At 40.1% G+C, this 24,121-nt stretch overlaps 1 protein-coding gene and 1 long non-coding RNA gene across 2 annotated transcripts in view; one reads left to right on the plus strand and one right to left on the minus strand.

Annotated features, from left to right (window-relative positions):
• The window catches only part of IL20RA (interleukin 20 receptor subunit alpha), a 33,754-nt gene that overhangs the window by 5,288 nt on the left and 4,345 nt on the right, over nucleotides 1-24,121 (minus strand). The window contains exons 2-5 of the mRNA XM_004011370.5: nucleotides 9,866-10,001; nucleotides 4,386-4,564; nucleotides 2,867-3,042; nucleotides 2,149-2,293 (exon numbers count right to left, since the gene is read on the minus strand). Of these exons, the coding sequence (XP_004011419.3) occupies nucleotides 2,149-2,293; nucleotides 2,867-3,042; nucleotides 4,386-4,564; nucleotides 9,866-10,001 (636 nt within the window). The remainder of the gene's footprint in view (nucleotides 1-2,148; nucleotides 2,294-2,866; nucleotides 3,043-4,385; nucleotides 4,565-9,865; nucleotides 10,002-24,121) is intronic.
• LOC121820190 (uncharacterized) lies at nucleotides 939-24,121 on the plus strand. The gene is made up of 2 exons (XR_006060638.2): nucleotides 939-1,228; nucleotides 23,044-24,121. It is a non-coding gene; the product is annotated as an uncharacterized LOC121820190 (long non-coding RNA).

The raw sequence follows: 24,121 nt of genomic DNA on the forward strand, positions 1-24,121 counted from the left end.
TTTAGATTCTTTTCCAATACATGCAATTACAGAGTATTGAGTAGAGTTCCCTATGCTATATACTAGGTCCTTCTTAGTTATCTATTTTTCTAGTCAATCCCAGTCAGTCCAGTCCTCTTAATACAATCTCTAGTCTCTGGACCAAACTCACCCTGCTTAAACAATGACTGATGGCACCAGCACACGTTTGCAACAATCAGCTAATAACCTGTATCTGTATTTTAGGAATTGGGGGATTTTGGAGAACAGAAATATTTCAAAAAACAGTCCCCAAATAGGTAATAGCAAGTTTTTGAAAAAGTAGACCCTCATAGTGGTGTCTTAGAAAGATACCTGGGTTGATCAACAGCTAGGAGATCACAGAAAAGGTCAGAACCTGACATGGAACCTTGTTGTTTTGTTACTTTTCTAGGACTAGTGAGAAAGTCAGCTCCATCTGCTTGCTGCTGCTGCTGCTGCTGCTAAGTCGCTTCAGTCGTGTCCGACTCTATGTGATACCATAGACGGCAGCCCACCAGGCTCTGCCGTCCCTGGGATCCTCCAGGCAAGAACACTGGAGTGGGGTGCCATTTCCTTCTCCAGTGCATGAAAGTGAAAAATGAAAGTGAAGTTGCTCAGTCGTGTCTGACTCTCAGTGACCCCATGGACTGCAGCCCATCAGACTCCTCCATCCATGGGATTTTCCAGGCAAGAGTACTGGAGTGGGTTGCCATTGCCTTCTCCACCATCTGCTTACTGGGAAGTATTTAATTTAATCTGTATTTTAGTTGCTTTAGCTTCGCCGATAGCTTGAATGATTTCCACTGGGAATTCATTCCTACCATTTGGCCACTGATCAAGCTGTTAGTAAACAGAACACTCTTCCAAATACAAAAATGATTTCCTCAATCTGCTTTGTTTTGCCTTTTGCTTGTTTTGCATTTTAATTTTATTGGACATATGGTAGAGAATGCTTTGTTTAAAAGGGGAAGGTATGATAAGGGTGGAGATTCAAACATAAGGCTTTTCACTTTTGATATGTATTCACAAAATTCCCTTTTTAATCCCTGGGACAGTTTCATCTCAAAATGTGGAAGGCATGAGGAGAGAAGAAAACAGGGATTCTGTCACCATTCCTGTCCCATAGCTGTGATGAAAAAAGGCTTGGGGGAAAATGGTTGTTTCATGTGGAAGGCCAGCACATTTGGAAGAGAGAAACAGAAGAATGATGAAGAGCTGTTCCATGAAGGTAAACTTTAGGATTTATTTTCAACTTTTATGTTTTGAGTTCAAGGTCTTACCACTCTCAGGGAAAGTGTCAGTCACTCTGTCGTGTCGGACTCTTTTGCGACCCCATGGACTCCTCTGTCTATGGAATTAATTCTCCAGGCAAGAATACTGGAGTGGGTTGCCATTCCCTTCTCCAGGGGATCTTCCTGACTCAGGGATCAAACCTAGGTCTCTTGCATTGCAGGCAGATTCTTTACTGTTTAAGCCATCAGGAGGACCCTCCCTCAGGGAAGAACAATTAAACAAATGCCAAGCTCCTAACTCTAGTCTCCTAACAGGAACAAGAATCTTCAATCATCCTTCTTTGTCAGCCAAGTTCAGATAACATGAGAAGGAGACAAATAAATGGAAATAGAGAGAAGCAACCATAAGACAGAGAGAGAAGTAACTGATTTGCTGACCCCAGGCCCTCCCATAGCCAGTGAGTAATATTTGAACACAACCCATACAGTCTCTAATTTATATTCTGGAGGAGCCGCCAAACACTATCTTAAAGTGTTTTTAGGGTACTGTCTGTTTCTAGGAATAACATCATCTGATGTTCTTTAAAACCCAAAGGACTTCTACTGAGCAGAGTGATTATAGATTTAAAGAAGAAAGACCATGAGTGTAAAAATTCCTATAATGCTATTTCTGCAAGGCAGAGTGAAATTGGCAGTGGACACCAGGACCTGTACTGAGAATTCCCCAGGATGTAAAAACACTGGGAGTCAAATTCAGAGGCAGAGTCCCAGGCTGTCTGGGGATGGTTGTTTCTGCCTTCACTTCACCCTGTTTCTGGTAGACATGGATTTGTCAAAACCTTGTCTACACTGCTATACTTCCTTCTAGTTTTACCAGATTTCCTTCCTCAGATCAGATGAGATTTTCAAAGCTTACCTTCTAGAGTACTGACACACTGCCTCTCAGAAGGGTGAGTGATGCGAGGAGGGCCTGGGACAAAGGACTCCACAAGTACACAGTACAGAGTGTCCGGCTCCAGCCAGCTGAACACCAGGGTGTGGTTTGTCACACACTGGGACCACTAGGATAGGGAATTACAAACACAGTTAGAGCCAAAGATTTCCAGCAACCCGCAGACAAATAACGACAGAAAGAAATAGAAGATGGAGGTACCATTAAGTCCTTCGCTATCACTATGAGTTTTCTTTTTAGCAGCAGTTTTAAAATAACTTTTCCCTTCAGCTCTGCAGGGCGTGGTCAGGAACTGAACAAATTGTGGGAACAATTCTAAATAATGACATAGGAGGGATTTCTTCTTCAACTTTGTCCTGTGTTCTTGCTAATATTTTTTTCTTTCTTGGAGAGTGACTGGCAGATGTTAAGCAAGCACAGAAACTCTCCATCAAAGTGAGGTGGACAATTGCTCTGCATGATAGCAACAACATCATAGCAGATACTTTCTGTAAGGAAAATCTGAAGGTAGCTCTTTAAATTTCTATGCATCACCTTCAACTGTATCCTGCAAGGCATCACTTTTGAGTAACACACCTTCCCAGATTCACACGCTGCCAATTTTAGAATCAGGGCTGCATGTTCCAGCATTAGATTCAGAAAGTGACACAGATTATAGGCCCCCATTCCATTTCAGGCTTACCGTTCTATTGGATTTAGTATTATATATGGACACATTATACTTCAGATTAGAGTATATTTGTTGCATGGAAATAGAGCTTTCTTCTGGATTTTTCTTCCACTTCTTTGGAGCCGTCAGAACAATAGAAATGGATTTCTCATCAGTAGTCAAAGCAACCTCTGGTGGGCCAATTTGTGCTTAAAGGGGAGGGGAGAGGGAATTATCATGTTCAGATGTAGAAAACACCTTGAATGAAGCTACAGTATAATTCCACTGGGATCAAAGCTCTAAATCCCATCTTCTTATTTGAAGTGCCTCAGAATGCTCACCTAGACCCAAGTTATACCAAATTTTGAAATAATCAAGTCACAGACTCTGATACAATGTTAAAACAGCTGATTTACTTAGTCACATGTAGTTCCTAGTTACTTGGATAAACAGTACTAGAGGATAGTAAATACAATTAAAAGTGTTTGCAATACTACTATGACCTGACAAGTTGGTGATAAATAACATTAATCAGATTTGACATGTTTGTAAAGATCAGCAGTGGAGAAACGAAGCACTGCTAAAGACCTTTGGGGATGTAACGTTGGGAGAATGATCTAGAACAGAGATTAGCAAACTTTTATCACAAAAGTACAGGCTGTATTTTAGGCTTTGCAGGCCACGTGATCTCTGTTGCAACTATTATTTATATAAATGTAAATACCATACTTGTCCTGTAGAAAAATAGAAAGAAGTGGGGTGCTGTACTTAGTCTGAGGCTCTGGTTTGCTGACTTCTGATTTAGAAGGGCAGCAAGGGAAAGGTGCCAGCTCCAGAACTCAGGAAGCGCTTGTAAATGTCATCCTGGCAGCTCTGAGTGGGTCCTCTATGGCTGAATCAGTCTCAGATTGGGGATGGAAAAATTTAAAAAGCAAATACTAGGAGGATGTTGCCCTCATTCCGAGTTATACCTAGATATTATGTCATCGCACTACTGAGTTTATAACAAGCAGAGACTTAGTTTGGGTATCAGAGGAGTCTTTTTTTAAACTTATTTTTAACTGGAGGATAATTGCTTTACAGTGTTGTGTTAGTTTCTGCTGTACAACAATGTGAATCAGCCGTAGGTACACATATATCCCTCCCTCTTAAGCCTCCCTCCTGGAAACAATCTTTAGTCAACCTGTGGGCATATGTCAAATAGTTTACAAAACCACAACATTAAGATAAATCTGTCAGTTGTTCCTGAAATTATACAGTCTCAATTGAGTGATAAAACAAAATCAAAATTTGACAGTTTGGCCTCTAGTGTCAATTCTGGATCGGGGAGCAATGTGAGAGACACTTGGTTAAACCATTTTTTCTAAAGATGAGACTCTGAGATACAGTAAGGTGAAGTACCCAGTATTGGGCTGGTCACTCCACCTAATGGACAGAGTGCAGAAGAGAGCCAAGCAGAGCACTGGGGTTTGGACAATCTCTATGAGGCAGAGATTGTTACATTAGGTCAGATGACCTTGGTACTTATTTAATACACAACTGAGCTACTTACTTTCTAAGAAAGGATAGAATCGTCCAGTTTCTGCCCATTTGGAACAATTTGTTCCCCACAGGGCCTTAACTTTAGCATAATATTGATGTTCATAGTCAGAAGTTTCAGCAGAGAGGTCACAGTAGGTCCTACTGATATTTCTGCATTCAGATTTATTCAGCCATTTCTTTTGCCCATATCTGCTGAGAAGAAAACTGTGAATCAACAATGAGGTGCTCTCCGTGCTTTACAATAGGAAAGAAAAACAGTCATTATATAAAACTGAATGGAACTTAAGACCTTCTCTTCAAAACAACAAAAGTGCCTGTCATTGAGATAAAAAAGAATCGACTTTTGCTGCTAGCAATTTTTTTCATTAGCTGTCAGGAGCATGAGTCAGAGTTTCTGTAATCATCTTTCCTTTCTGTGAATTATAATGTGGATAGTACATTTGAAAGCATGTATTTTATTATTATTCTTGTGCTACAGTATAAATTTTACAGATTGTGTGATCAATTTTTCTATATTTTCTCTATATTTTTCTATATTACAGCCCACATGCATACCAAGGTCAGTTTGATGGATATTTTTTATTTGTTTGTTTTGGATGGGGTGTTTTAAGAAAAATTGCTATTTTTTCTTAGAAATTCTTCTTGACATTTTCATAAAATTTAAAAATATACTTGCCTTTAAGGGTTCTAGGGAAAATTCACTAGGTTGGAGTTCATTTCCAAATCTGCATTTTCGATGATCGTAGTGATAACGATGATAAAGATGAGGTTGTTTATATAGATTTTTCCTCTCCTTTATTAAAAATATAACACTCACAGCAAATAGGGAGGGCAAGTATTTCTAGCATTTTTCAGGTGGGAGAGACTGAGGTATTGAGAGTTTAAGAGACACGGGATGAGCCAAGTGTAAGAGACAGGGTTGCATGAGAGGCTACTGAAAGGATTAAAGCAGGCATGTTGGGCTATGAGGTGTGCTGGGCTATTAACTCTGGTGGTAGCAGAGAGGACAGAATGGGTCATGAGTGTCAGACTGGGGAACAGTTGAAGAGAGTGCTGCAGTGGTCCAGGCGGAAGATGTAGGTGGCTTGTACAAGCACGGTGACAGTGGAATGAATGACAGGACACAAGTAAGAAATATTAGGAGACAAGACTTGGTGATTGAGTGCACATAAGAGGTGATGGAAAAGAAGGTGTTAAGCATTACAGCTCTTTCTGTCCAGGATAGATGGGTAGAATGGTGGTAACATTTATCCAGATCAAGAATGCGGAAGAAGAGTGGGTTTGAGAAATAGGGAGTGGGGGACAGGGAGGAAGGAAAGATGAGTTCAGTTTTTCCCATGTTGAGCGTAAGATATGTGTAAAAGGTATCTGAATGCAGGTGCCCGGAAGGAACTGGAGCTCAGCAGAAAGGTGTGCGTGATTATGAAATCAGTGACATAAAGCTGCTCATTGAAGGCACAGGCATGAATGAAATTATCCATGGATACAAAGCAAAGCCTAGGATAAAGTTTCAGGAGCATCAACATTTAAAGGTGAGATGCAAAGTACCCTCAGAAATAGCAGCTAAAGAGGGAGAAGGAGAAAGAAAAACAGACATCACAAAAGTCAAGGGAAGACTACGTGTTGAGGAGGAGGAATTGCCAACTTTATCAAGTGTTGCCAAAGCTTAAGGGTATCCTCCCTTTTCAGAATATGGCAGCAGAGTCCTGAAAGTAAACATCTCCTGCTTCCTAAGCACCACAGTTACCAGAGGACAAGGCAAAGGCACCCCACTCCAGCACTCTTGCCTGGAAAATACCATGGATAGAGGAGCCTGGTAGGCTGCAGTCCATGGGGTCACTAAGAGTCGGTCACGACTGAGCGACTTCACTTTCACTTTTCACTTTCGTGCACTGGAGAAGGAAATGGCAACCCACTCCAGTGCTCTTGCCTGGAGAATCCCAGGGATGGGGGAGCCTGGTGCGCTGCCGTCTATGGGGTCGCACAGAGTCAGACACGACTGAAGTAACTTAGCAGCAGCAGCAGCAGCAGCAGCAGCATAGTTACCAGAAAACACTAAAAGTGTAGTTAGATCTGGGGACATCGCTGGCGGTCCAGTGGTTAAGACTTTGCTTTCCAGTGCAAGGGGTGTGGTGATCCCTGGTTGGGGAACTAAGATCCCACATGCTTTGGCCAAAAAGCCAAAATAGAAGACAGAAACAATATTGTAAAAAATTCAATACAGACTTCAAAAACGGTTCACATAAAAAGAATCTTAAAAAAAAAAAAAAGAAATAGAGTTTGTTGACCTATTTCTACAATTCAAGTAATCACCATGCCAAGGGGCTTTCATACTTTTGTCACCTTCTGTGATGGTGAGCCACAGAAAGAAACATCTCATACTGTGATACAGTTCATACATATATCTCATATACTAAAACAAAACGTTTTATAAGATCATACAACTTTACTACATGCCAGGCACTCAGTTATTTTCTTACTCTAATCCCCTCCACACCATCCTAAACCTTGCCATGCTAGTTATGTCCCTCGAAATTGATTTCATGGTTCACCAACAGGTCTTGACTAGTGGCTAGAAAAATACTGCCATCGCCTATTTGACCCTTTCTTCTCAAACTTCCTGACTCTGCCAAAGCCGGCGCAGCATCCCATGGTAGATGTTGATGAAGGAGAAATACTCTTGACCAAGTTCTGGATGAAATGCTTTGTAAGTTTGACAAGCTGATAGACATGAATCCCACAATAAATGCTACAGCAATAATGTTTCTCCATGCGCAAAAGTCATGTGGGGCTCTAGGTGGTCTCTGACTGCTTTCTGGTAACAGCAGGAAACATTTATCAAGTGCTGTTAAGCATGGATGCGTGCTTAGGATTTGAAAGCTTTATCTCATTTAATTGTCTTAATAACCCTTGGAGGTGGGTACCATTATATTCATCCCATTTTACAGATGAGGAAATTGAGACTCAGTGATGTTAATGGAGCTGCTCAAGTTAGTCTGACTAGGAACAGGCATAGCTGGGATTTGAACCGCTTTCTCTGATGCTAAAACTTGTGCTTTTAATGCTACGCTATATTTTCTGCATTAAATTCCTCACGTAGATATAATTTAAACTTTTGCTAAAATTTCATCTTTTACTTGGAAACAAGCTTCACTCAAAAGTAAAAATGTATAATCTATAACCAGCTAGGTCCACAGCCTGGCTGTGAACCCAGGACTGTTTGCCTTCGGAACCGAGCGTGGAGTCTGTTGGTAACACACACTGCCCTGTATTCCTGCGCGCCATCCGCAGGCTCAGGGGCTGTAAGAATTCCAAAATGAAAAGTTTATTTTCAAATATTCTTTTTTGAAATGCAAATAATCTAAATTATCTGCTCTCAGAGCAGTGATGACTTTTTTAAAAAATCCTTCTCTGAATCACACAGACGCATGAAGAACAGAGCAAGCTCCCCGCTCCACCTATCGGAAGAGGAGGCAAGGGCACGCTCAGGAGCCATTTCTCTTGACAGAGCGATGCCTCTTCCCTAAAATACTGGTTCCTGAGAAACACTGGCAATGAGCATGAGGGTCTAGATAAACGAGGTCACTGTGAATAGCAGCCAAAGTCTTCTATTGCCTTTAATGGTCAGGATATTTTTTTTTCAAAGACAAAAACGACATTATTGGGTTTTTTTTTTGGTAAATATGGTACATTTTTTAAACTCACACAATCAAAAAAGTATAATGGAGAGATAAATAAATTATCCTGAAGCCCATTACCCTGAAACATTTAGTACATGTGACTCTGTACATCTCACTGTGCTTATATGTACCCAGAAGAATGATTCAATCATTGGATACATAGACAAAAACTCGATTATGCCATACTTATGATTTTAATAAAAATAGTAATTTTAACTTGATTTGAACTTTAATGAGAAAGAAATTAAACTGAAATAAATCACTGCAGTTTAAACATTTCATCACCACAAGATATTAGTTCTTAATATCTTTTAATAAGATAGTTTAAGAAAATCATATATGAAAGATATTGAGAGTTTAGTTATTCAAATGATAACATTTTTATTTTGGATCACATATAATACCTTGGTGCTATAAAAGTTAGTACACATACAGTCTTTCCCCACCTTATGATTTGCTATATTATTAAGTTCAAACATTCAGAGAAAGTCTGTAACCACATTTCTCACTGCTATTTAGACTCAGTTCTACATTTAGATGGTTTCAGTGCATGCTCCTCATCTTTTTTGCCACAATCTTGTCATTATTAAGATTCTTTAGGTTCTTTTTTATCTCTTTCAGTTGGAGGTGCTCTTTAATTAATGTTTCCCCTCCCAACTCTCTGCAAGAAAGTCTCAGGAGAGTGATATCCCGAGTTCCATCTGCTTGAAAATACATTTGTTGAACTTGGTGGGAGTCTTAGGTCACAACTATATTTCCCTCAGAAGATGTATCACTGCCATCAGCTTAGTGTTGCAGATAGAAATCATTGCTTTTACTATGATGGTTATAAATCATGTCATTTTTTCAAAGTTCAGTAACTTCACCAAGATGTCTTCCTATTATTTTTATTAAATTTTCCTAGGCAGAGCATGCATTTATAATATGCAATTCCAGATAGTCATTATTATCTGTTCAATTATTGCTATCAGCTATAATAGATTTTTCATCTCCAGAAAACATTTTTATTTTCTATCTTCTTCCTAAGTTCTGCCATCTTGCTTTTAAAAAAAGTTCTTCCTCTTGGAGTCTTAGAATCTTTTTCTCTTTGACTGTTTATCTCTTCTTTGACATTTACCATTAGAGACCACATTGTTTATGGACTCAAAACTACAGACAATTACTTGTCTGAATTTTCTTTCCGTTTCCACAAGAAAGCTTTCAGGAACTTTTAACTTACATTCATTTTTTTTTCTTTCTCCCTTTCAGTAATTAGGGATAGGTTACTGGATTTTCTGGGACAATTACTCTTTGAAAGGAGCAGTTCTTTAAATACTAGGGGAATGGGTATGGGAGTGACAATCTACCCCACATTCGCTCATCATTCTGCATTCTTTCTTGTTTGTCATGAGTTTTGAGGGAGAGGTGAAAAGTGGAAATGTCCATTCATTACTATCTTTAATAAAAACCATGAGTTGTACAGAATTCTGTACTCAGTTTCACTTAAAAATACCCTGTAATTCTAATAAGTTTACTTATTTCAGAGGTGATGGATCTCCTTGTTTGCTTAGCCACAGAATAACATTTTGATCAACTTCTTTTCTCCATTTAAATATTTCCTCTTGCCTAAGCACTCAACATTCTGTTTACATGAAGACATTATTGTCTAATTTAATCTAACAAAATATAACAAGATAATTTAACAGGAAATATCTAAAATCTCGCTTTCTCTTCAAACACTCATTTAATGTAATAGATGGTTTGTTAATCTTTGCATAGGGGTCTAAGTCTTGCTTTTATAAATTAAAAAAAAGAAAAAGAATCAACTTACATGAAATACTGCACAGTATAACTAACTTCCATGCCTTGCAAGCCTTCTGGGGGGTTCCACTGTAGGATATTCTTCATGTTTATGGATATGAAGGTGACATTTGTAGGTTTATGCAGATCACCAGAGACACAGGGAACTGAAAAAGGAGTAGAGGGGAATTGAGGGTTTAGTGGAGAGAAAGGAAGACCTAACCTGTGGTGGCTGGTCTCTAGATACAGCCCCCAAGAAGCAGTACCTTCCAGTACTCTTGCTCTGTGAACTTCCTTCCAGCCCGACCTGACTTCATGACCCTCCTTAACCAACAGAAGTGATTCTGAGACTGAGCCTTAACAAGGCCTGCGAGCTTTCACTTTTGCTCGTTTGAAAGCCCTGCACTGCAATGTAAAAAGTGGGCTACTCTGCTGGACAAACCATGTTGAGAGGCCATATGACAAGGGAGATGTCCAGCTGTCCTAGCATCCCAGCTGAGCCCAGCTTTCCAGCCAAGGGGCCAGAATGAAGCCACTGTGGACACTGTAGCCCTATTTGCCTCAGACTAAAGCTGTGTGAGATGCCTTGAGAGAGGCCAGCAGAAGAACCATCCAGCTGAGCCCTAGCTAATCATCAGAACTGTGAGAAATAATAATATGATTGTTTTAAACCACCTTGCTTTTCTGAAATAAATTACCCCCTGAAATGTGTTGTCAATCATTAATGCTCAATGATTCAACAGAAATTTTGATTAGTGTTTTGTAATTGTTTAAGTGATCCTCTAGAAATGCTATGTGGTGGTTTAGTTGCTCAGCTGTGTCTGACTCTTTGTGACCTCATGGACTGTAGCCTGCCAGGCTCCTCTGTCCAAGGGATTTTCCAGGCAAGAATACTGGAGTGTGTGGCCATTTCCTTTTCCAGGGGAACTTCCTGAATCAAGGATCAAACTCAGGTCTCCTGAATAGCAGGCATTTCTTTACTGACTGAACCAGCAGGGAAGCTTAAAATGCTATATCAATTATCAAAATGTTACAAACTCTGTATCTTAAAGGATTAATTTCTAGAAATCCTCTGTAGAGAAATGATTAAAAAATAAATATTTTAACAGTTTAAATAAAAGGAATAATAGGTTAAATAAAGAGAATTAATAATGTGACAACAATATCAAAACATTAAACAATTTTCTCATCATACCATCCTATTTTTTGAAAATAAAACATATTTCATTATAAATGCTGTGAACCTCTTTGCAAGTTTACATTATGGATAAGTCGTATGTATTGCCACAATTTTGGTGGCCAGTCTCCAAGATGACCTTCAGTAATCCCCTCCTCCTGGCATTCACAGCCTGCATATTCCCCTCTCGCACTGCAGCTGGGTTGGTCTACGTGACCAATAGAGTATGACAGAAGTGAGAGTACATCATTTCCTATTAGATTATAAAAGATACTATGGCTGCCACCTTGCTTTCTCTCTTTTGGATTATTTACTCTAGGAAAGGTCGGTTGTCTTTTTGTGAACAGTTCTCCACAGAGGACCTTGTGGCAAGTAACAGGCCTCCAAGATATGTTGAAGAATTGAATGAAGTTTCTTGCCAAAAGGCACATTAGTGAGCTTAGAAGTGGATCTTCCAGTCCCAGTAAAACTTTCAGATGACTGCAGCCTCAGTCATCCATACTCTCATATATACTCTTGACTATTCTCTCGTGAAAGACCCTCAGCCAGAACCACCAGATAAGCCGTTACTGGATTCCTGACCCACAGAAACTGAGAGATGATATTTGTTGCTTTAAGCTGCTAAGTTTTGAGGTAGCTTGTTACCCAGCACTAGTATCTAATACAACAAAGAGTCTAAAACTTAGAGAAACTAAGAGAAATCAATCACTTAAAAAAAAAAAAGTTAAATGGAGGAAGGAAAATAATGGTTCCCTTCATATCCAGTGATGTCATAAAGGACTACTGCGGTCGAAATCTTGAAAAATGTTCTATTTAGTAGTTTCATTTCATCTTTATGAAACATTTTAAAAACCAATGAGAAGAATGACAACTTCTTAGACTTTTAATTACAAGTGAGGGTTACAGCAACAATTTTTTGAATTTTTTAAAAAAGATAAATGCTCTGTTAAACACATTATATTGAGTTGGCCAAAAAGTTCATTTGGTGTCTTCCACAACATCTTATCATGAACTTTTTAGCCAATCCATTCAATACACTAATAAGGATTCAGAGTAGTAAACATCTTTAATAGAAATATATTTTAAAATGGATGTTGCTGTTTGGTACACTATTTCTGGGGGAAGAATATCCTTAGCTTTTGTCCTTTAGATTCATTTGTATTGACGTTATCTTATAGATTTCCTAGGCAGAAAATATATCTGTTTTGGATATCCTCTAGTCAATAAATCAAAGCATTGCCTCGGGGACAGCCCTAAAATAACAACAACAACAACAACAAAATCTGAAGACATAGGGATACACCACTTGAAGATGGAAGATTGGAGTGATACATCTGTAAGTCAAGAAGCCTGGCTACTACCAGAAACTAGTCAAAGTGAAGAAGGAGCTTCCGTCAGAAGCTTTAGAGGGGGCATGGCACTGCCAGCCCCTTGGTTTCATACTTCTAGCTTTCAGAACTATGAGAGAATACATTTCTGTTATTTTAAGCCATCCAGTTTATGGTACTTTGTTATGGCAGCTCCAGGAAACTAATACAGCTGCCACCATGTGGATACATAATGATGAATAAGCAGGTATGTTCTTGCCCTTGTGGAGATCCCAGACTAGTGGGAAGAGAGACACCATTGACAAGTCAAAAATCAAACAAGCACGTGGTGACCCAGCTATGGAAGAGAATAAGGTTGGAGTAGTGGGTCACAGAACCTACTTAGATAGGGGCTTAAGAGTCAGCTGTGAGGTAGGAGGGCAGTGTTCCAGGCAGACTCCAGAGGTGGGGAAATGCCAATCCAAAAAGACCATGGCCTTGGAACAGTCAAAATGTCATTGTGGATGGAAAAAGTGAAGGCTACTGGCCACATTGTGATTGAAGAAATTCAAAGGGGCTAGATCTCTCACCGTCACCCCCGTCTTTGTAAACCCTGGAAAGGAAGTTGGGATATAATTGACATACAGCAGAAGAGCACTGATGCCTTTTAGGCAGTGGAAGTCAAGAGTCTATTTGTATCTCAAATGGATTACTTCACTATTGAGAGGAGAAAAGATTGAATGAGAGCAAGAATAGACCTGGAGAGACGGGTGAGACCACAACTGCAGCAATCCCAATGAGGATGGCTGAGCTGGCACCAAAATGCTGGCTATGGATATGGAAAGTGGGGTGGCACCAGCTGGGAGCTCTATTTTCAATGCCTGTTTTGTAAGCTACATCAACAGATGAAGATTTATCGAGGAATATTTGCCTTTTTGATGATGCAAAAGAATGATAGAAAATAGAATTTGCACTTGTTTCTGAGGGGGAGAAATAGCACATTAAAAAAAAGCATAATCGATAACTAGTATTTCCTTGTGGTGTTATCATCTTTACAAAGTCGTAGGTACTATTTGTTTCCAGGTTGGAAAAACATAAAGAAAACACTCCTGAATAAATGTTCCAACTGAGATAAGTAATTTTCTTAACCTGCCAGTACTGATAAGATAATTTAATCAACATCCAAGTGAAAATATGTCATACCCACATTGATATCAGGAGTCATGTGCTGATCTGTGAGTTACCAAAGCACTTTTGTTCACATAGATTTATGGCCTGTGAGTATAGATCTGATCTTCTGAGAGTCCTTCTATTTAATATCCCAAATCACAAAGTTTTTGGATTGGTACACATAATTTTATTTCTAGGAGTGCTGTACCACCACAACTTTGGTTTGGAACAAGGGTCTCCACAGTCTAGTCTGGCCCCTCCTTATGGTATTCAGCCAAATGTACTATGTTCACTGGTCACACCAAATTACCTGCAAACCCCTAACTTGCTTAGCTGTTTCATACCCTTTATAATTTTGGTACTCTCTCCCTAAATATCTTTTGGAACTAAAAGACGCCTTATTTTCCCTTGTTTGCCTCTATTCAATGAATATTGGCCTGTGCTATTTTAATGACATGATTGTGTTGTGATATTGAGGAGAGTATGCATGGTATACCCTAAAAGGGATTGGGCATTTCTGATGATAGTCACTGGGTAGGAGGCATTTCTTTCAAGAGAAAGTGAAATTCAGAAGATCTCAGAAAGGGACCAGAATTTTGGGCTCCCTTTGAGCTTTCCTGATGGGGGTGTGAATGTTGGGCAATGGGAGGGAGACTTGAGGCGGGGTCCCCTTGGATTATGGGTAATTAAGGTGGCTTCTGCAAACTAGCAGTTATCAGTGGGGAGGGAGGAAGGCCAATACAGGGGAAGAGAATTAAGAAGCACAAACTATTATGTATAAGATAAGCTACAAGGATATATTGTACAACACAGGGAATACAGCCTATAAATGGAGTGTGAAAAACAACAGAAAAGATGTCTACCCTAACAAAGCTGTGAGAGGTCAGCAAGGAGGAGCCACTTAATGAACTCCCAAGTAATGATGAGTTAGCTCTAGCTTGTAAGTCATGTCATTTAGACTTGTGTTCCCTCTTTGTGTTTATTTTCCTCTTGTTATATCTTGGCCTTTGGGAAAGCCTTCTAGCCCAGCTTCATCTATGTTATAGCACCATAAAGAAAAGGTCCTTTGTCTCCTCTTGCGTCCTTTAGTAGAAAGAGAATAGATAAATGGCATTTGAAATGGGTAAGTCTTTGACAAGTTCATTAGTGGAGTTTTACAAAGTGTGGCTGCTGCATTGGTTCCAAGAGTTATCTTATAGTTACCTTTCTGTAAGTGTAATGAAATAGTATGACATTTTCCTAATGGCCTCAAAGATAATACTAAGGTCACTGTCTAAATATGTTGCAGTTTTAATCATATGCCTGACAGTAAAAGGTATTTCTATTTCATTACACTGTGGGAAAAATCAATGCATAAATTAGTACTCGATGAACACCAGTAAAAAATGGTGAGGTTTTCAGCGTGAACTCATAGAGGGTAACTGGTCTCGTGGTTACCCAAACCTCTGTCTTCTGGGGCTGAGACTTTCTGACTTACCCTTTATGGACAATATGCTCATGCACTTCTGAGGAAAACTACCAGACTGTAAGAGGCTGAACAGTCAAATGTGGCCGCTTCTGGGGACTTCCCCTTGGGGCCATTCAAGTTTTGCAGGCTCATTAACTTGGGAACCTCAGCATTGAGGAAGCCCTGCCCAGCTCTGCCCTGAGAAAGTCTCCAGCCCCATCTGTCTTTCTGCAGCTGAAGCAGTGAAGCAATCACCAGGCTCTGAGCTGTTTGACACAGGGCACCATGTCTTACAAGAGCCTTTGTATCCCCAGTGCCTGGCAAATAGTTTTGAACTGAATGAACCACTTCTTGGCTCACATACATCATGAAGACAGAGCAGGACCCTCACATGAGCATCTGAATGAGGGTGATACAGTCTGAACTACCAAACCTTGATAGCTTGAAATAACCCTGGGAAACCTGCACTGTACTCAAGGGATACTCAACATATTTTTAATGAAGGAAGAGCAGCTCATGGTAAGTGGTTGCCACATATTATAAATGTCTTTCAAAACAGGAAAATACTTTACTACCTTGTAAGATCAAAAGAAGAGGAAAAAAAATCACCTGACTGAGTTTTCTGTTGTGGGAAATGGGGTTAAGAAGAGTTGACGTACAAAAGGGCACCAGAGGGCGATTAATCAATTTCAGGAAGCAAAGCTGTAAATATCTCATCCCACCCTCCACCAAAGGAGAGCTAAGCAGTGTCTCTGCCTTCCAGCAGATGAAGTATTGTTCTAACTTCATGCTAAAAGGAAAGGCATATTTTCTTTGGTCTTAAGTTTTAAATTATTTCTCCTGAAAAATATTAACTCTTCTTTCCTCCTTCCCCAGCCACTAAAATTATATTTCAAGTGCTCTTAAAAAGTGAATCGTGTATTATAAACAGTGCTGAGACGATTCACTTTTTAAGAGCGCTTGAAATATAATTGCAGTGGCTGGGGAAGGACGAATGGATAAGAAAGCTAGGGTACATATACACAATGGAGTATTACTCAGCCATTAAAAAGAATACATTTGAATCCGTTCTAATGAAGTGGATGAAACTGGAGCCGATTATACAGAGTGAAGTAAGCCAGAAAGAAAAACACCAATACAGTATACTAACGCATATATATGGAATTTAGAAAGATGGTAATGATAACCCTGTATGCAAGACAGCAAAGAGACACAGATGTATAGAACGGACTTTTGGACTCTGCGGGAGAGGGAGAGGGTGGGATGATTTGGGAGAATGGCATTGAAACATGTATAATATCATGTAAGAAACGAATCGCCAGTCTAGGTTTGATATAGGATACAGGACGCTTCGGGCTGGTGCACTGGGATGACCCAGAGAGATGATATGGGGTGGGAGGTGGGAGGGGGGTTCAGGATGGGGAACTCATATACACCCGTGGCAGATTCATGTCAATGTATGGCAAAACCAATACAGTATTGTAAAGTAAAATAAGAAATAAAAAAAAGTGAATCATCTAACCAACATTTCAAGCGTGATATAGGAACTATTTATCTGAGAAAATATACTTAACTGTCTTCTATGAAGGAGAGTTCGGTTTGGAGTTAACATTAGTTCCTCTGAACTTGATTCTCTTTCTCTACCAATTCTGCTACTATTTCCCTATTACCGCTTAGCCCATTTGCTGTTGTACTTGAGTACGGCCTCTGCTTTGTCTATAATAGGACTGCTTGTTGTTACACGGGGCACGGCCACCTGCTCTATCTCATTGGCCTCTAATAATTGTTTATGTGAGTAGGTCGGAGAGAAGTCATAAAAACAAGAGTTCCAGAGCCACACTGACACCTGCTCCCTGCTCTCCGCTTACCTAAGCTGTGTGCCCTGAAGTAAGTTATTTAGCCTCTGCACTCAATTTCCTCATTTGTAAAACAAAACAATATTATTATCTGCCTCATAGGCTTGTTGGGATGATTAAATAAGGTTCCTAAAATAGTGCCTGGTACAAAGAAAGAACTCAGTAATTGTTAGCTCAGCCTTGTCCTTCATTGGTTTCCCTGGTGGCTCCATGGTCAAGAACCCACCTGCCAATGCAGGAGACACAGGTTCTATCCCTGAGCCAGGAAGACCCATGGAAGGAGGAAATGGCAATCCACTCCAGTATTCTTGCCTGGAGATCCCCATGGACAGAGGAGCCTGGTGGGCTACAGTCCATGGGGCCGCAAAGAGCCGGACATGACTTAGTGACTAAACAACAACAACGTTGTCCTCCATCGTTACTATTCTCCTTTCACAGCTGAATAAAGGCCCAGAGAGGTGACCAATTTGCCTGTGGTTATTCAACCATTCGGAGGGTGCTTGAGTCCAAGCTTTCTTAGGACAACAGAGATCTCTCTGCTAGGATACTCACTTGCTGCCTTTAGGGAATGCTCCAAAGAACAGTGTTATGGGAAGAAGAGATTGCACAATCATTACAAAGTTTGCATGTTACTGAAGGAAAATTCTGAGAGAGATGAGAATACCAGAACACCTGACCTGCCTCTTGAGAAACCTATATGCAGGTCAGGAAGCAACAGTTAGAACTGGACATGGAACAACAGACTGGTTCCAAATAGGAAAAGGAGTACGTCAAGGCTGCATATTGTCACCCTTCTTATTTAAATTATATGCAGAGTACATCATGAGAAACGCTGGACTGGAAGAAGCACAAGCTGGAATCAAGATTGCCAGGAGAAATATCAATAACCTCAGATATGCAGATGACACCACCCTTATGGCAGAAAGTGAAGAGGAACTAAAAAGCCTCTTGATGAAAGTGAAAGAGGAGAGTAAAAAAGTTGGCTTAAAGCTCAACATTCAGAAAACTAAGATCATGGCATCTGGTCCCATCACTTCACAGAAAGTAGATGGGGAAACAGTGGAAACAGTGTCAGACTTTATTCTGGGGGGGTCCAAAATCACTGCAGATGGTGATTGCAGCCATGAAATTAAAAGGCGCTTACTCCTTGGAAGAAAAGTTATGACCAACCTAGAGAGCATATTCAAAAGCAGAGACATTACTTTGCCGACTAAGGTCCATCTAGTCAAGGCTATGGTCATGTATGGATGTGAGAGTTGGACTGTGAAGAAGGCTGAGCATCGAAGAATTGATGCTTTTGAACTGTGGTGTTGGAGAAGACTCTTGAGAGTCCCTTGGACTGCAAGGAGATCTAACCAGTCCATTCTGAAGGAGATCAGCCCTGGGATTTCTTTGGAAGGAATGATGCTAAAGCTGAAACTCCAGTACTTTGGCCAACTCATGCGAAGAGTTGACTCATTGGAAAAGTCTTTGATGCTGGGAGGGATTGGGGGCAGGAGGAGAAGGGGATGACAGAGGATGAGATGGCTGGATGGCATCACTGACTCTACGGACGTGAGTCTGAGTGAACTCTGGGAGTTGGTGATGGACAGGGAGGCCTGGTGTGCTGCGATTCATGGGGTCGCAAAGAGTCGGACATGACTGAGTGACTGAACTGAACTGAAAATTGCTTCTAAGGAGATATATAAGAAATTCAATGAGGAAAACCTGAGTATTTCTCCTTCCCTGAATTTTTCTGGTGGAAGTATACTTAGTCATGTCATTCATTCAACCTCATTACCAGACACCTACTAGAAATAGAACCTACCAGTTACCTAGGTGCACTGGAAGACAGAAACACACAGAAGGCCCTGCTCTTACAGAGCAAGTATTTTCTGCATCTGGACATAGTCCATCAATACAAGCTTTCCCTGCCAAGTATGTGAATGTTTATATGGATGAGTGATACATAAGTCATACATGAAAAACATGTTATTTCTTTATAGCCACACCTCAGTAAGTAAATCTATGTGCTTAAACATGTTCTGGAATATTGCTGTCGGTACATGAGAGTAAATAGGACTTTAAGATTGAGACTACTTCTTAAAATAAATATATTGGCGTTTATCCATCAAAAAGAGTGCACATCTTCCAAGCAGTTTCCTTGGGACAGTTTATAATTATTCCCGGCATTGCTCAGCTCTGGCATTTGGAACACAGATCTTTTTACCTACAGTTGTCTTCAGAGGTAGCTTATAAATATGCAAAAATTCCATCTCATTTTTTAAAAATAGGCACACCTTGTTTTTGCCCAACATAGCATTTCTTAGCTTGGTTATACAAGTTGCTTGGAAGTGGCTCTGAAAGATTTTGAAAATTAAACCACACCTTCAAGATGAGGTTTGCCACTTAATGGGTTATTCTGACCAACGTGTGCAGGTTCTATCCAGAACTCTGAAAAAAGGAGTTTAGGAGAAACACTGTCAGATTTTTGTGCATAGCTTCCTAAAATGCCTATTTTGAAGATGGCATTATCAGTTTGTATATGTTGGTCCCATTGTTAGAGAATCAGTCCCACTGGCTTATGTCATTTCTTGTGTGAATGCTTTCCCTTTCCTTTCAGAAATTGGCTTTTTGAGGGCAAGGGTTTGATTTTCTCCACATTTTGTGATTGCCAAAGTGTCTATCCAAAGTGATGATCACAGTAACTGTGGGAAAGAATATTCACATGTGCGTTGTAGTCTCTACAACTCACTCAATAACTTGCCTCAGAAAGGAAAAGACAGACGAAAGAACAGAGACAGACTTCCCTAGTGGAACAGTGGATAAGAATCCACCTGCCAATGCAGGGGATATGGGTTCAATCCCTGGTCCAGGAAGATTCCACACACTGCGGAGCAACTAAGCTGCCCAACATAACTACTGAGCCTGAGTGCTGTAACTCCTGAAGCCTGTGTGCCTAGAGCCTCCGCTCCCCAGTAAGAGAAGCCCCCACAGTGAGAGGCCTACTCATCACAACAAAGAGTAGTTCCCACTCTTTGCAACTAGAGAAAGCCCGCGTGAAACAACAGAGACCCAGCGCAAGCAAAAAACTAAAAATAAATACATGACAAGAAAGAACAGAGAGAAACCATTTGGAGCCACTAAGGTATTGGAAAGAACAACTATTGGGAGCTCCAAGTTCAATCAACAGATATTTATTAAATATCAACATATGTCATCTACTTTATCTTTCACTTCATTTTCAAATCCAGTACTTCTTTTTATCCTCACATATGTAATACAGTTTTTCCACTGATATCTCTATCACTTCACATATTCAGAGAGAAAATGAACAAGATAAAAATGTGAGAAGACAGAGAAAAATAGAAAAAAGTAAGAAAAACAAACAAAAAAAAATAAGCCTTAAAAATAATTACTTAGTGGAGATTTAGAAGTAATCAATAGTATTTACTTCTGCTCATTGTTGATTGGGATTTTGAGGCAAATGAGGTTGAGAGTGTGATCTCAAGCTGTCTAGTCAAATAAGATGAAGACAGAAGTGTATAGCAGCCATTAAAAACACAGTCAGAAAGATGCATTCTTTCTCAGTGGGCTAACTCTTCTCTGTAGTGACAAGTCAATGCTTTGATGTTTTTGACAGTGACCTAGACTTGATTTAGACCTCTTCAGGTTGGATTATGCCTTGATGAAGTTGTGTAACTAAATGTAACACAGTGGACAGGGGATCTATGTGTAACACACGTCTCTCTGAAGATCAGCTCTTAGGGGTAGTTATCCTGCCACAAAGATGTTAGAAAAACACTGGTCGGGATAAGGTACTGGCAACAATGGACCTTCTCCAGGATCAATGCAGAGAATGGATCAATGCAGAGAATGGGTCAATGCAGGCATTCCCTTGCTCTTGCTATTAAAGCTAACAGAGGACTGTGTTGATTCAGGAAGTAGGAAACAGCACCTAGGATACCAGCCTTCTTAGAAAACTGAAGCTGTAACATGGGTGCCTTTTGATAACTGTTTGCAGATGGACTCAGCACTGAGTAGAGCCGCAGTCCACAATGACCTGGCGAGGCTGTCAAGGACCTTGAGGTCAGGCTGTCCGTAAGCTGCAAAGATCCTTACTCTATCCATTTGGCAATACCACCCTCAAAAAAAAAAAATCTCTCCTTTTCGTAGGATTTTGCTATTTGTTGTTGTATTTTGTTTGTTGATTAGTAGCTTTATAAGAAAGAAATATAAGTGTGGAAAAGGAATATGAACTACCTGGTCATTTACAGATAGAATATGCTTAGAGCAAGATTTAATTTCTTGCTAGTATTTTAAATGAAAAATACAATGAGTATATTGGCAATTCTCATAAGTTTCAGTTTCCCTTTTCATAGAAAGCTCTGCTTGACTCCTAAATTAGAGCAGTTGCCTTATTCTGTGCTTCTAAAGAAGCTTGGTTTCTTCAGTTCTACATTTATACTGTAATCATCTGAGATTAAAAGCTCTACAAAGAAAGCGTTCTTGCTTTCTTGTTCAATTCAGTACTTAGAACAGTTCCTGAAATGTATGAATGAATGACTCTGAGTAAGTGAATGAATAAATGAAAATACTCAAAAGAAGGTTATTTAAAAATCACATTGCATCAAGTTATATTTTAACTTATGAAAACTCAAAATGAATGTGTGGGGGTAAGAAGCTGATTCTTTTTCGTTACATCTGATCAGCTCAAATACCTCATTCCCCTAAGTTATTTACTCGTAAGGTACATATGCTGTTCTATTTTGTACTAAACCAACCATTAGTCAACTTAAAAAATAACAACATACAGCATTTAGTAGATAATTTAGAGAACCTTGTAAACATATACGTTTTAGTGTAAAATGGAGGAGGGAGACTGACTTGGAATCATATGAGTAATTAGCCTTAAGCATGAAAATGGTCCATGTTGGAGCAAGATTTTGCAGGAAAGTGCCCCCACAGAGAAATGGAGGCAGGAGGTAGAGGTTGGAAGAGAGTGAACCCCTCTGCTGAAGAAATTTTAACTCCATCATCTTAATACACATCCACTGATGTTTCTCTTTTTTAAAAATTGAGATAATTGGCATAAACATTATATTAGTTTCAGTCATGCATCATTATGATTCCGTGTTTGCATATATTATAAAACAGTTGCTCTCTCTTATGTTCATGCTACAGAAAGTGTAAGAGAAGACTCATCGCTGCCCTTGACATTCTCAAGGGAGGCTTTCAGGTGTGAGACTTCTGCAAAAGTTTCCATTTGGCAGTGGACATAGATTAATAAATATGTTGAGGAGAACTACATAGGGTTGAAAAGGCAGCTTTTCTTCACTTTAGGAGCCAAGCTCATGGGTCCTGCTCACTAACCTCCAAGTCTTTGAGGGTATGGTGTGTGCCTGCTCAATTGCTCAGTCATGTCCAACTCTTTGCAAACCCCGTGGACTGTAGCCTGCCAGGCTACTCTGTCCATGGAATTTTCCAGGCATGAATACTGGAGTGGGTTGGCATTTCCTCCTCCAGAGGATCTTCCTCGCCCAGAGATTGAACCCGGGTCTCCTGCGTTGCAGGCGAATTCTTTACCACTGAGCCACCTGGGAAGCCCCTTGCGAGTATGGTTGGTGTTATAAATGTATGTTGAAAGGAGTATGTTGCAATCCCAACCTCCAGTACCTCATTAGGGTGGGCTTCAATCCAACATGACTGGTATCCTTATAAAAATGGAAAATTTGGATGCAAAGAGAGACATGCACAAAGGGAAGATTATGTGAAGAGACAAAAGGAGCACTGTGGGAAGGCAGAGAGGACTGGAGTGGTGCTCAACAGCTAAGGAATGCCAAGGATTGCCAGTAACCACCAGATGCTAGGAGACAGGCGTGGAACAGATGCTCTCCTACCGTTTTCAGTTCTAGCTTCCAGAGCTGTGAGATAGTAAATTTATACTGATCTAATCCACCCAGTCTGAGGTACTTTGTTATGGCAGCCCTAGAAAAGTAATATAGTCGGCATCTGTTGCTCACATCTGTCCTCAAAAATGAACATAATGTTTATTTATGAGAACAATGAATGCTTTAAGGGCCGCCAAGTTACCTGAAAGTGCAGAGGAAGGAACTGATGTAGGAGGAAAAAAAAAAAATCTGCAACATTGAAAAGGAGGAAATTTAAATGGGGGAAGGAATGTAAACAGAAGCTTTAACTAAGAGGATACACTTGCCAAAATATCTCATACTACCAAAATACAAGTGTAATTGTATGATATGGAAATTTCAGGAGGCTGGATGAAAGGCATACATGCTCAGACTCAAGATGTGTAAGGAAAACTTCCTGACAAACCTGTGGAAGAGAGGTATGCCATTCTCTGTGCCTGGAGGTGGAGCTGGCATTTGATGAAGCCACGCATAAAGTGATTGGAAAAGTTGAGCGGAAGTCATTTTGGCATCTCCGTGTGCAATGCAGTGAGCACTGCATTGAAAAATAGAACTGATTTTGAATAGATAATATTTGTAATCAGTAAAAATTTCCTTTCCAGAAAAGTCTCATTAATTGCATTCCATCATCATTAAGTCCATCATCACAGATTTCACCAGCTCTAGCCAAAACATTATGCCATATTTCCCATTCTCCATAATCTAAGAAGTGAAGAGAAAGAAAACTGCCTCTGCAAAATGAAATTATGTTTATATGAAATTCTGAGTTTAAATGAGGGGTCAAGGTCTGTGTCTCATAGGAGAAGATAACGAAGATAAAAAGGGAGGGTAACTTTTAGGCATTAGAGACCTGTGTTCACCAAGAACCTGATGCTAAGTCACTGAAGGACCAACATGCCAGGGGTAGTGTTTAAAATGTGGGAGATGAGCCATCTCATCACGATCCGCCTGAGAGCTGATGGACAATCCGGAACACACACCTACAGAAAAGACCAGAAGAGACAGGGACCTGGCATGATATAACTCGGGAGGTGGTTAGCTGAGATGAAAGAAGACAGAGGGAATGTGATGGTTGCAGTCAATGAGCTGAGCAGCTTGTTCTGTACAACTTGATCCACTCAGAGTGAGGACCAACTCTGAGAGAGACAATGGGAAAAGAGAAAAGAGATCATGATCTCAGCTCATTACACAGAAGAACATCCCAGTAGCTGGAAGTCTGCAACGACAGGACATAGTGACTTGGGTGTCAGGTAGTGAGTTTCCTATGATGGGAGGTGCTTCAACAGCAGAGTTATGGAAGTTATGCTGCAGAAGAGATTCACAAGAGAAGCAGTTGGATGGGATTTTAAGGTATTTTTAAGCCTAGTTTTCTGTATCAAAAAGAATTCTGAAAATAAAGCAGAAGAAATATTTAATTTTAA

This window comes from Ovis aries, chromosome 8, assembly GCF_016772045.2.
Source record: "Ovis aries strain OAR_USU_Benz2616 breed Rambouillet chromosome 8, ARS-UI_Ramb_v3.0, whole genome shotgun sequence".
Taxonomy (NCBI): domain Eukaryota; kingdom Metazoa; phylum Chordata; class Mammalia; order Artiodactyla; family Bovidae; genus Ovis; species Ovis aries.